The 11,337-nt window shown below is 63.0% G+C and overlaps 3 protein-coding genes across 8 annotated transcripts; all 3 read left to right on the forward strand.

The window, feature by feature from the left end:
• Positions 1 to 4,005: 4,005 nt before the first annotated feature.
• Positions 4,006 to 6,054, forward strand: ACKR1 (atypical chemokine receptor 1 (Duffy blood group)). Its single transcript, XM_075445070.1, has 2 exons — positions 4,006 to 4,200; positions 4,635 to 6,054. Exons 1-2 carry the CDS (start codon positions 4,180 to 4,182, stop codon positions 5,562 to 5,564), a joined length of 951 nt encoding a protein of 316 aa, XP_075301185.1. The 5' UTR covers positions 4,006 to 4,179; the 3' UTR covers positions 5,565 to 6,054.
• A 698-nt stretch (positions 6,055 to 6,752) lies between these two features.
• On the forward strand, positions 6,753 to 7,834 carry LOC104326991 (serum amyloid P-component). The gene is made up of 2 exons (XM_009931834.2): positions 6,753 to 6,816; positions 7,077 to 7,834. The coding sequence occupies exons 1-2, from the start codon at positions 6,753 to 6,755 to the stop codon at positions 7,694 to 7,696; spliced, it is 684 nt and encodes a 227-aa protein (XP_009930136.2). The 3' UTR covers positions 7,697 to 7,834.
• Positions 7,835 to 9,230: 1,396 nt separating this feature from the next.
• DUSP23 (dual specificity phosphatase 23) lies at positions 9,231 to 10,867 on the forward strand. 6 transcript variants are annotated; one of them, XM_075445255.1, is made up of 4 exons: positions 9,231 to 9,357; positions 9,816 to 10,128; positions 10,328 to 10,540; positions 10,707 to 10,867. In XM_075445255.1, the coding sequence occupies exons 2-4, from the start codon at positions 9,859 to 9,861 to the stop codon at positions 10,722 to 10,724; spliced, it is 501 nt and encodes a 166-aa protein (XP_075301370.1). In that variant the 5' UTR covers positions 9,231 to 9,357; positions 9,816 to 9,858; the 3' UTR covers positions 10,725 to 10,867. The 6 variants fall into 6 exon arrangements, with proteins under 6 accessions (XP_075301370.1, XP_075301371.1, XP_075301366.1 ...); XM_075445256.1 differs by having other exon boundaries at positions 10,359 to 10,540; XM_075445251.1 differs by having other exon boundaries at positions 9,274 to 9,357; positions 9,856 to 10,128.
• Positions 10,868 to 11,337: the final 470 nt, after the last annotated feature.

Consider the following 11,337-nt stretch of genomic DNA (forward strand, 5'->3'; position numbering starts at 1 on the left):
TTAGTGTCTTGGTAGTTCAGAGGTCTCTAAGGAGGGGTGGAGGGGGTGGAGAGGCTTGCCCTACCTCCTACCGTTTTCACAATCTTTTCTAAGACGAAAACCAGAAGCTTTCCAAATCTTCCCAGTCTCTCCAGCATGTCCCCAGGGTCCGCTTTGCCCACCCCAGCCACAGTCCCACAGGATGGGGCTGCAGGGGACTGCGCACTCCAGCATCTGCAGGACACCCCACATCCCCTGGGGAGCCAGACCTCATCCCTCACCTTTGGGATGAGGTTTTCCAGCTTCCTAGGCTGCCAGCATCTCTTAGTCTAGGTACAAGGGGTTTGCAGGAGCTGCTGTTCGGCTGGGCACCCCTTCGGTTTTGGGGTTGTCTGGAGGAGGAGAGCCCTTCAGGAAGGAGCAAAAGCCCTCGGTGGCTTGGGCAGCCTTACCTAGGAGATAGAGGAAGAGCTTGTGTCGTCCGCTGTGGGGTACCAGGTGTTCATGGGGCTGGTAGTATTTGTCCCATCCAGACCCTGCGACCACATGGCACGAGGATGATGCCTGCTGGGAAGCCAGCACGGAGCGAGCAGGGCTGGCAGGGGGCTGGGACCAAGCGGAAGAGGAAGAGGCATGGCTCGGTGGCAGGCACAGGATGGGAATGAGCAATGCATTTGTGGCACGTGCACAGATGCGACTGGGTTCGCTGTGGCTAAATCATTTGTCAGGAGCACGCAGGCAGCAGGGTGTCAGCACCTTGAGAGAGAGGTCTATAAAGCCTTCATCATACATGGTGAAGAAAACCTACAGTTTTCTCAATGTTGTTCCTCCCTTCCCATCTCTTTGGAGGAGAATGTTGGCTTGTAGTCCCAACGATCGTTCTGAGCTCGTTTCAAGGGATGCAACAGTTGCTGGCAGAGATAACACTGCAGATGTTGATGCTGTTAACTGCTCCACTGCACACTGAGCATGTGTGAATATGCAACGTGATGCTTTGCTGAAGATCTTTAACATCCACTATGAAACAGACATAATTCCTTGAAATAAAAATGCAAGGACATGTTTTCAAGTATGATTTAATCTCAGTGTAAGTCTACATGCTGTAGATGGTTAGAAAGCCCTGACCCGGGGGTCTGGGAGGGAAGGGGGTTAACTGGTCCCTAGAGAAAGGGAGGTGGGAACTGAGGTTGAACAGGGAGGTCATTTGTGCCCCTTCGAGGCAGTGTAGGCATGGCCATGGACAATTTCTGCCCAGGGCTGCTACTCCAGAGCTGCTTCAAGGGCTGGTGCCAGTGGTTGCTGCTTTGCCCTGGTGAGAGAAGTCAGGATTTGGCCTTTTTGAGGTGCTGCATGGTATGGGATGTGGCAGGATGCAGCATGGCCAGGCACAGGCAGGGCATCAGGGCAGGACTTGCTACCTGTGGCAGACTTCAGCAAAGGATGGGCCTCGTCCCACCCTGGGTGGCTGGCCCTGTTGTCCTGCTGTGGCCATGATGAGAGGCTCTGTCACAGCCCCAGGCATCACAGGTCCTGGGAGCATGAATATGAGACTATATCTGCAAGCAAGAGCCAAAGCGCTTTGGTAGATGCAAGGGAACAGCAGACCCACTGCCATGGGCGCGAGGGCAATGGAGACCCCGTGGTCACATGTGAGGAGTGACAGATACACCAGGTCACACGTGTGAAGAGGGAGATGCCATGGAATGAGTGCAAGGGGTGATGGGGCATATCACAGTGTGAGAGGGTGCAGTGATGGTGCACCCACTGTGCTGCCGGTGGAAGGTGTGGTGGGACACACCATGGTCATGAGCGTGACGGAGAAACCATTTTGTGAGTTTTGAGGCCCTGATCATGTCATGGGTGTGAAGTGTGGTGGGAAACAGAATTTTGGGAGCCTAGAGGCATGGTGAGGTACACCATGTGTTGAGTCTTTCAGGGTGATGAATGCACCATATCACAGGTGCAAAGAGGAACAGGTACACAGCCATGAGTGGGGGCACGGTGGGTGTCAGTCGTGAGCTGCACCACACCGTGAGTGTGTTAGAGTGATGGGGTACACCCTGTGTTGGGTCTGGGTCACATCCTGTTGTACCTGTGCTGTGGTACACCAGGTCAGGGCTGTCAAGGACGATGACACCATGTCATGAGTACAAGAGGTGATGTGAGGCATGTGAAAGGGTGAGAAACTACACCTTGATGCTAGCATGGGGGTGACACCAGGCACTGTCAGCGGCACAGGGAGGTGGCAGGGTACGTGGTGTCCCTGATGTGGCTGATAGGGGATGCGCTGCGCTGCAGAGGGAAGAAGTAATGGGGCAGGCGGTGCTGCTGGGGTGGTGACGAGAGACGTGCTGTCACAGGGGAGAGGGGACACCTGCCTCCTTCTGCTGCTGGCACTCAGCAAAGCTGGGTGGTTTCACCACGTGGCTGGGAGAGCCCAGGGCACCAGCCACTTCCCTGCGTGTTGGTGGCCCCTTTGGGAGCGGGAGGTCCTTGTTGGCCACACAGGCAGGGGGACCTCCAGCCCCATCTCCACCCTGTGCCACTATGGTCACCTGTGCTGGGCCTGGTGCCTCTGAACCAGGACACAGTCAGGGACAGTGCTGGAGGAGCGAGGACAATTCAGGACCTCGTGGCCCTCCTTTGCAGCCAGGCCTGTTTGCTCCTGCTCACTGGCCCCGGCGAGGCTCCAGCTGCTTCCCAGCCGGCACTGAACTCTCAATAGACACGAAAGCCATATTTGTAGGGAGCTCTGGAGACGCCGTGGGATGGCAGCAGGGCAGGGCAGAGGACCGTCTGTGTTGTTGTGCTGTGTTCTTGTATGTACATAAAAGGGAGACAACGAACGTCGATGTGACTTTATAACCTTTCTAATATCCTGTGCTAATCTTGGAAAATAACCATAAATATATCTGGATTACACACGTTACCTGCCTCTGCGTCTCTGCTTCCACCTGCATGTGCTGGATGCTGCCGCTGCGTGGGAGGTGTCGTGACCATGACCCCCCTGGGGCGAGGGGGAGCTGGGGTCACTGAGGCCAGGGGAGGGGGCAGACCTCAGCCTGGTGAGGGGATGTGGCTCGCTGGGGCAGAGCGTGGGACGGACACGGCCGAGTGCATCGCGCAGCCTGTGGAGGTATAGCTCAGCTCCCCCGACCACAGCCTCCATCAGCCACCTGTCCCCAGAGCCACTATGCAGACTCCCAACCCTTTCACCCACAGACCACCCCACCTACTCGCCCAGATCCCTGCCACAGACACCCAGCCCCTGACCCTTAGCTCCTCCCAAATTACCAGCCCCCCCCCCCCAGTTCAAACCTCCAGAGCAGTACCCCAGCCCCCTCACCCTCTGGGGATGCTCCCACCAGGCACAAGGGCCCCCAGGGCCACCAAGTGCCACCAGCCCCCACCAGTTCCCTGCTGAGCTGGGCTTGCTGCCTGCTGCAGCCCAGGGAGCCCATGATTCAGCCCCAGCACCGCAGGGTGACCCTGCAGGATCCGGCCTCCCGGTGGGGCATCCGAAGGAAGAGCTGCAGATTTCCTTGCTGCCTGGGAGGTGGAAAGCATTGCGTGCCTGGGCTGCACTGCTGCAGGGTCCCCTCGGCAGTTGCCCCCATCCTGCACCTGCAAAGCCCACCCTGCAGCCCAGAGCCAGGCTTGCACGTAGTCAGCACCGCTGGGATGAAACTCTGCACATGCCTGAGTCCAAGCCAGCAACAGGAGTGTTCACATGGCTGGGGTGCCTGTAAATACAATTCCTAATTAACTTCAGGTGTTCTGCCAAGAAGTGATTGTTTCCTGCTCGAGAAGTTGCGGGCTTTCACTGGTGGCTCACCGGCTTTACTGGCAGCGGTGGCCCGCCCGTTTCCTTCAGTCCCTGGCGAAGGGGATTGCCAGGCCAGGAGGGCTGCTATTAACGAGGCAGCTCTTATCTTGTTAGCGCAGTCCTTCACCTCCCTTTCGAGAGGGAGGAGTGGAGCCTGAGGGAGGGGGAGTGGAGCAGGCACTGCAGGGCAACACAGCTCTTGGAGAGCGTGCATCGCTGTGTGTGGCACTCATCAGAGGGCACGCACCCCTGAGCACACCCTGCTGGCACCGCACCCTGCAGTGAGCCGGCACAGCTGAGTGCTGGCCAACACGCGCAGCACCCATTGGAGACCCCAAAGACAGAGGAGCAGGTGCTGTCCTGGGACAGACGTCATGGGCAACTGCATCCCGGTGGTGAGTGCCTTTCCACTCCCCTCCTGCTTCTCCCCCAGCAATTTCTCGTCCGGCAGGACGCGAGGGCTGGGGCCGCGTGGGTGCGCAGTGGTGGGGTGTGCACCCAGTTGCTGTGGGTGTGCAACCCTGCTTTGAGACTGTAAGAAAATTTGTGCTTTCATGCGCAGCGGGGCCAGCCCGGGACAATCCCGCACCCCCGAGGTATCGGCTGCAGGCAGCCTCCCCTGTCCTCGTACTGGGTTCCTCCCTGATAAATTGCCCTGCTCAGCCTGCACTAGGGCTGTACACGAATCCCCTGGCACCAGCGGGGCAGAAGCTCCACAGCAGGGATCAGTGGCCCATCTGAGGGCACATCTCAAGCGATCCCATGGGACGCGGGCACCTGCGGTCAGCTGGGTACATCCCTGCCTGATGCCCACTGGTCTTGTTCGCAGAGCCCCAGCGTCCTGGAGAGCAAAAACTCCCTGGACCTGCTGGAGATCATTGGTAATCTCTCCTACGACGACAGCAACATGACGTCCCTGGACTACGACACTGCACCCTGCCACAACAATTACTGTTCCCTCTTCCAGCATGTGGCCCCCAGGTTCCTGGCCATCACCTGCGCCGCGGCCACCCTGGGCACTGGGGCGCTGCTGGTGGCACTGGCCAAGCGGCCCCACGCCTGGGGCTGGCCTCAGAGCCGAGCGCTGGTGGCCCAGCTGGTAGTGGGGATGGGTCTCTTCACTGCTCTGCTGCCACCTGTGGCAGTGGGCATCGGGCAGGGCTGGCAGCTGGGCACAGGGCTGTGCAGGCTCACCCACCTACTGTGGCACTGGAGCCTCTTCACCCAGGGGCTGCTGGTGGGCAGCAACTTCTGCAGCAGTGCCTGGTGCCACTGGGACCCCCGGAGCCGGCGGCTGGCCGTGGCCGTGTGGGCCGGAGCTCTGCTGCTGGCGATGCCGGCAGCTCTCACCAGCGGCACGGTGGCAGCCCCAGAGACGAGCTGCATCCGTCGGAGCGTGGACATCCTCTCCCCAGCGTACTTGCTGCACGTTGCCATCTGCCTCTGCCTCTTCCTGCTGCTGCCGGCAGTGCTGCTGGTGGCCACGCTGGCTGTGCCACAGCTGAGGGTGGGCTGGGAGCCAGGCATCGGCGCAAGCTGGCTCTTCTTTGGGCTCTGGGTGCCTTATGGCGTGGGGCTGGCCGTGGATCTCCTTCTGCAAACCCAGCTGCTGCAGCCCACCTGTGGCACCTTCGAGCACTTTGATTACGTGCTGGGGCTGAGCGAGGGGCTGGGGGTGCTGCACTGCTGCCTGGGGCCCACAGCACTGCTCGCTGCCCGGCTCTGCCGCCACGACGCAGACGCCAGCGGCAGCTGCTGAGCTCCTGGTGCTGCAGCCGAGGGCCTCACACCGGCCCCTGACCACCCAGCCCCCAGAACTGTTCCCTCTCCCCAGTGTCCCCACCAGCCCTGCAGCTTCTGCGCCACAGGCAACGCTCCCTCAGGACCCAGCGGAGGGCAACATGGGCCTATGATGTGCCAGGCTTGGTGCCTCTCCTCCCTCTGTCCCCTTCCTTGAGGGTCTCAGCCCCACTGTTTGAGGTCGGACACCCCGATTCGCTCAATGGAGATAGCCCTGGAGTGCCTCAAGCATCTCCCCAAGCCCCTGGGGCGTGTCAGCCTCAGGCTTCTGCACACCCATGGGGATCCCTGAGGCTCAGCCCCGGCCTCCCCAGCTCCACAGGGAGATTTCGGCAGGCAGAAAGGGCAGCGTCAATGTGAAGCAACAAGGGATTTTTCACTCACTCCTGACAAGCTGATATGAGCGTCACATCCGAGATCAGCCAGTGGGAATTATATACAATATAATATCTGTCAGAGCTGCTCACCAGGCTTGGTTAATGGCAGGGGCTGGGAGGTGCGGAGGGGCACGGGAGGGTGACATCCATCACCTCCGGCCAGAATCCTGTGGGCCAAGGGACAGGAAGCAGGAGGCGTGTGCTCCTCATGCCTCCAAATTAGCAGGAAAAGTTCATAATGAAGCTCTGCAGTCGATTAGCAGGAAGTGGGGTGAGTTATATCCAGGGCTGGAGGCATCCGAGCCATGGTCCATGAGGGATGGCCACGTGCAGTCACAAGGCACATGAGATGTGAAACAGGCACGGATGGAGAGCTGGAGTGGGGATGACGGAGGGGTGCAAGCACATGAGGAGCTGCCCCGGCTGAGCCAAGCCCTGTGGGACTTGGAGGCTCATCCCTGGTAAACTGAGCCCAGGGACATGCCCAAGAGCCACGAGCTGGGGCAAGGGGGCCAAAAGCATCTTTCCCTGAGCCTCTCGCAAGAGCCATGCACCCAGGGCACAGCTCCAAGTGGAGCCCTGTGCAGGCGGGTGACCTGGTGTCTTGTGGCATGGCCACGTGACAGCGTGAAATCGCCCCTCCCGGGCATCCCAGGGATGGGGCTGGGGGGAAGCGGCTCCCCTCCCACCCTCCTGCCCATAAACCCTGTGGGCGGCAGCCCTGCACCAAAGCGGCTCCTCTCCTGGCACCAACTACAGCACCCGGGACCATGGGCCAGCTGCAGCTCTGCCTTGCTGTCCTGGCCGGGCTCTCAGGGATCGCAGCCCAGGAAGGTAGGGGCAATGCTGGGGGACAGGAGTTGGCATGGGGTGGGGCAGGTCCGAGCGGGATGTGGCAGCAGGTCTTGGAGCCCTCCACTTCATGCCAGAGCCTGGTCAGCGGGGCTGGGGGGTGCTGGGGTGAAGCTGGGCTCAGCAGAGGGGACATCAGGGATGCAGAATCAGCTGGGGCGAATGGAGGAAAGCTCAGAAGCAGTCAGAGGGGGCTGAAGGACACCCCAGCCTCCCACTGCGTCCCCTCTGTCATCCCCCAGACCTGTACCGAAAGGTGTTCATCTTCCGGAAGGACCCCAGCGATGCCTACGTGGTGCTGAGGGCCAAGCTTGAGCAGCCACTGCAGAACTTCACGGTGTGCCTGAGGTCCTACACTGACCTGACCCGGCCCCACAGCCTCTTCTCCTACGCCACCAAGGCGCAGGACAACGAGATCCTCCTCTTCAAGCCTAAACCTGGCGAGTACCGGCTCTACGTGGGGGGCAAGTTCGTCACCTTCCGTGTCCCTGAGGGCCATGGGGACTGGGAACATGTCTGTGCTAGCTGGGAGTCGGCCACTGGCATCGCCGAGTTTTGGCTCAATGGGAAGCCCTGGCCCCGCAAGGGGCTGCAGAGGGGCTACACAGTGGGGGCAGAGGCAGCCATCCTGCTGGGGCAGGAGCAGGATGCCTTTGGGGGCGGCTTCGATGTCTACAACTCCTTCTCCGGTGAGCTGGCTGATGTCTACCTGTGGGACACGGGGCTGTCCCCAGATAAGATGCGAGCTGCCTACCAGTCCCTGCGCCTGCCACCTGCCATCCTGGCCTGGAAGAGCCTGATCTACGAGGTGAAGGGCGATGTGGTGGTGAAAGCCCGGCTCCGGGAGATGCTGGGGCCGTGAGAGCCAGCTGGATCCAGGGCTGGGGTGGCCTCAGCCCCTGCTCTCCCCTCTCTGTCCCCATTACCCCTTTGCCTCTACAACCCGCCAAGAAGAATGTGTTGTCTGCGTGCCCCAGATGGGGAGCCCCAGATGGGAGGGGGCTCAGATGGAGCTGGGAAGGGGGGGGCCTGGGGGCACCACTCAACCTGGCAGGGTCCCTCTGAGCGCCAGAACCTGTCACCAACCCCTCACCGGCACCTGGGGCACCCATTCCCTTCCCCGCACCCCCCTGAGCCCCATAGCTGGCTCCCACATGGGCAGGATGCAGGTCCACTGCCTCCAGCACTGCCCAACCGCACACTGAATGGCAGAAGGAACTAGAGACAGGCAGGCAGGGGCTCGGCGCAAGCCCTTGGGGACATGACACTCACCCCCAGTGCCCATCCCCACGCATGCCCGCTGTGCCCAGGCTCCTTGCCAGCCCGCTGGGTCTGCAGGCTCCTGGGCAGGCAAACTAGCCCCAGGCCCCTCACCAAATTGCAAACAGCCCTGCAGGTTAATGCCCCCAGGCACCTGGGGACGAAAGTCATGGGTGAATGTCACCGCTGCGTAGCCACACTCACGCTGGCACAGACCCTGAGCAGCCCCAGGGCCGTGGCACGGTGGCTCTGCAGTTCCCCCTCACCACTGAGGTGCCAGCGGCCGGGCTTGGCAGTGCCATGGGGCAGCTGTGGCTCTTCCTCCTCGCCCTCGTGGTGCTCTTCAGCCTCGCTGCCCCACGGTAGGGGCAATCAGGCTGCGCCGGGACCCCCTCCATGTCCCATGGAGAGAGTGAGCACGTCTGTATCAGCTGGGAGTCCACCACTGGCATCGTGGGCTTTTGGCTGCAGAGGGGCTACATGGTGAGGATGAAGGTGGCCGTCGTGTTGGGGCAGAAGCAGGAGGCCTTCAGGGGCAGCTGTGATGCAAGGCAGTCCTTCGTGGGGGAGATCTCAGCCGTGTAAATGGGGCACGGGGATCTGCACCTCAGGGGTGACGGCAGCCGTGCACAACAGCCCCGACGAAGCCCCCGTCTTCAGCTGGAGAAACTTCCCCTACAAAATCGTGGGCGAGGGGCACCTGAAGCCCTGACGCGTGGTGCTGGGCGCGGGTCTGGTCTACTCATGTGCTCTCGCTCGTGGTGGCCGACAAGCGCTGGGCAGGCCCTGACTGCCATGGGGGCTGTGCCCCCCCCTTCCCTGCTGTGTAACCCCCCCCCCAAAGCCACCTGGCATCACTTAAATGAAGAGATGGGTTTGAAAACAGCAATGGTCTTTGCTGGGCAAATTGATGCCATCAAAGCTCAGCGTGGCTCCTGGGATTAATCCGGGCTCAGACAGCTCGTTAGGGCGGGGGTCGGCGCGACAGGAGGAAGGGGGCTCAGCCGGGGAAGGGGCTGCCGCCAGCCCCGGGGCCCGGCGCCCACCCCAGGGGACGAGCTGGGGGACGGAGGAGGGGGCAGCCGCTCGCCCAGCGCTGGGGGACGCGCACCCCCGCCAGCCCCGGGCACGGGAGGGGCTGCCCCGGGGCCTCCCGGCGCCCCGCGGGCGCAGCCGCGTGTCCCGGCGGACGCTCCCTGCCCGCCCGCGCCGCCGCTCTTTGCAGACGCTCCCCGGGCTCCGCTTCGCCGCGAGGCCTCCCCGGTACGGCGGGTCGGGGGCGGCCGGGATCGCTGGGGGCGGCCTGCGGGGAGCGGCCGGGCCGGGCCGGGCCGGGCGGGGCGGGGCAGGCCGGGCCGCTGCGGGGCCCCGCTCGCGGCAGGCCGCGGGGGCCGGGCCCGGGCGCTGCTGCCGGGGCGGCGCGGCCGGGCCGGGCGGGCCCGGGGATTTCGGGGGACCTGACCTGAGGGTACCGGGGGCCCGGTCACGTTCTCCGGGGGGGAGGCGGCGGGTGCTGGGGGTCCTGGCGGCCTGGCCAGAGGGTCCTGACTCGGGGGTCGTGGGGGTTCTGGCCAGGGGGTGCTGGGGGGGTGTGGCCGTGGTCTCCTGAGGCGCCTGGCAGGGGTTCCTAGGGGGAGCTGAACTGGGGGGCCCGGGTGTCCTGGTGGGGGTCTCCCAGGGGTCTGGCCTGGCCGGGGTTCCCAGAGCAGCTCTGTCCCCAGGGAGTGTGGTGGTGCAGGGCCGCAGTGCCTGTCCCCGCAGGTGATGGGGGCATCCGAGCCCCCCAACTTCTCGTGGGTGTCGGAGGGGCAGCTGGCGGGCCTGGGCATGCCGCGGGAGCCGGGGCACTACCGGTTCCTGCTGGGCCAGGGCGTGCGGCATCTGGTGTCGCTGTCGGAGCGGGCACCCCCGCACCACGGCTGCTGCCCCGCCATTCGGCTGCACCGGCTGCGTGTGCCCGACTTCAGCCCCCCGACGCCCGGGCAGATCCAGAGCTTCCTGCAGCTGGTGGAGGAGGCCAGCGCCCGTGGGGAGGTATGGCGGGGGGCGCGTCACTCCGGGCTGGCAGCGCCTGGGGGGGGGGCACCGCAGGGGGTGACATCTCGGGGGGGAGGAGGTGGCACCCGGGGACGGGTCACACCGAGGGGATAATGCCAAGGGAGGCAAAGCCTGTAGCACCGAGGGGTGGTGCTGGGGCGCGTGGTGGGGCTACAGCCACGTCCATCTGTGCCAGTGCCAGCTGACGGTGCGGCACTGGCGGCCAGGCTGTGGCAGTGCACTGCATGCTGGGACACGGCCGGACGGGCACCATGCTGGCCTGCTACCTGGCGAAGGCACGGAAGATGAGTGGCAGCGACGCCATCCAGGAGATCCGGCGACTGCGGCCTGGCTCCATCGAGACGCGGGAGCAGGAGCAAGCCGTGATCCAGTTCTGCCGGTGTATTCAGTAGGTGCAGCCCCGTGGTCGGGGGTCTTGTCTCTGTGTCACTCCCCTCCCCAGAGGGGCTCCATGCTGTGCTGGAACCACGGCCGCTGGCATGCTGGGCAAGCGAGCGGCAGGGGAACTGTGGCTCCCAAAGCCCAGCTCGCCAGTGGGATCTGCCCCACCGCAGCACTGGAGAGGATGGTGAGGAGGTGTGAGCACGACCATCTTCCCGGGGCAGCACGTGCATGACGGGTTCAATGGAGACAGTCACTCCAAAATGGTGGGGGGCCTTTCCCAGCCCCAAGGTGCTGCTGTCTGTCCCCTTCTGCATTAAAGGACTCTCCTGTAGCTTCTCTCCAGGTCTGTATGTCGGGAACGAGTGGGCAGCACACGTGTTCATGTCTCTGCCGGGCTCCCTGCCACCCTGCTGCATCGCCCACCTCGGACGGCAGCCCAACGCTGGGCGGCACGCGTTCTGGCTCTTGAGTGTCTGCCTGGCCTCAGCCCCTGGGGAGGGCGAGTGCCTCCACTTTGGGCACTGGCAGGCGGGTCCCAGAGCTGGTTGCCTGCCAAAGCGGTGACACCACGTGGAGGGTGGCAGCTGCGTCAGCACACAGAGGCCGTCCCGGGACGTTGATACTTAAAGTGAAGCTTAGATGGAATTTAGGCATCTCTGTCCAAAAGTCCAATCCTGAAAATCTCTTCTCAGCTGCTCCTAACCTTGGTGGCATTTAAATCCTAAGTGCAAGAGGTGTCACCGTCCCCATTCCCAGTGTGTGGCACATGGCTGGGAGCGCCTGGTGCTCACTGGGCACGAT

The sequence above is a fragment of the Opisthocomus hoazin genome, chromosome 30 (assembly GCF_030867145.1).
Source record: "Opisthocomus hoazin isolate bOpiHoa1 chromosome 30, bOpiHoa1.hap1, whole genome shotgun sequence".
NCBI classification, from domain to species: domain Eukaryota; kingdom Metazoa; phylum Chordata; class Aves; order Opisthocomiformes; family Opisthocomidae; genus Opisthocomus; species Opisthocomus hoazin.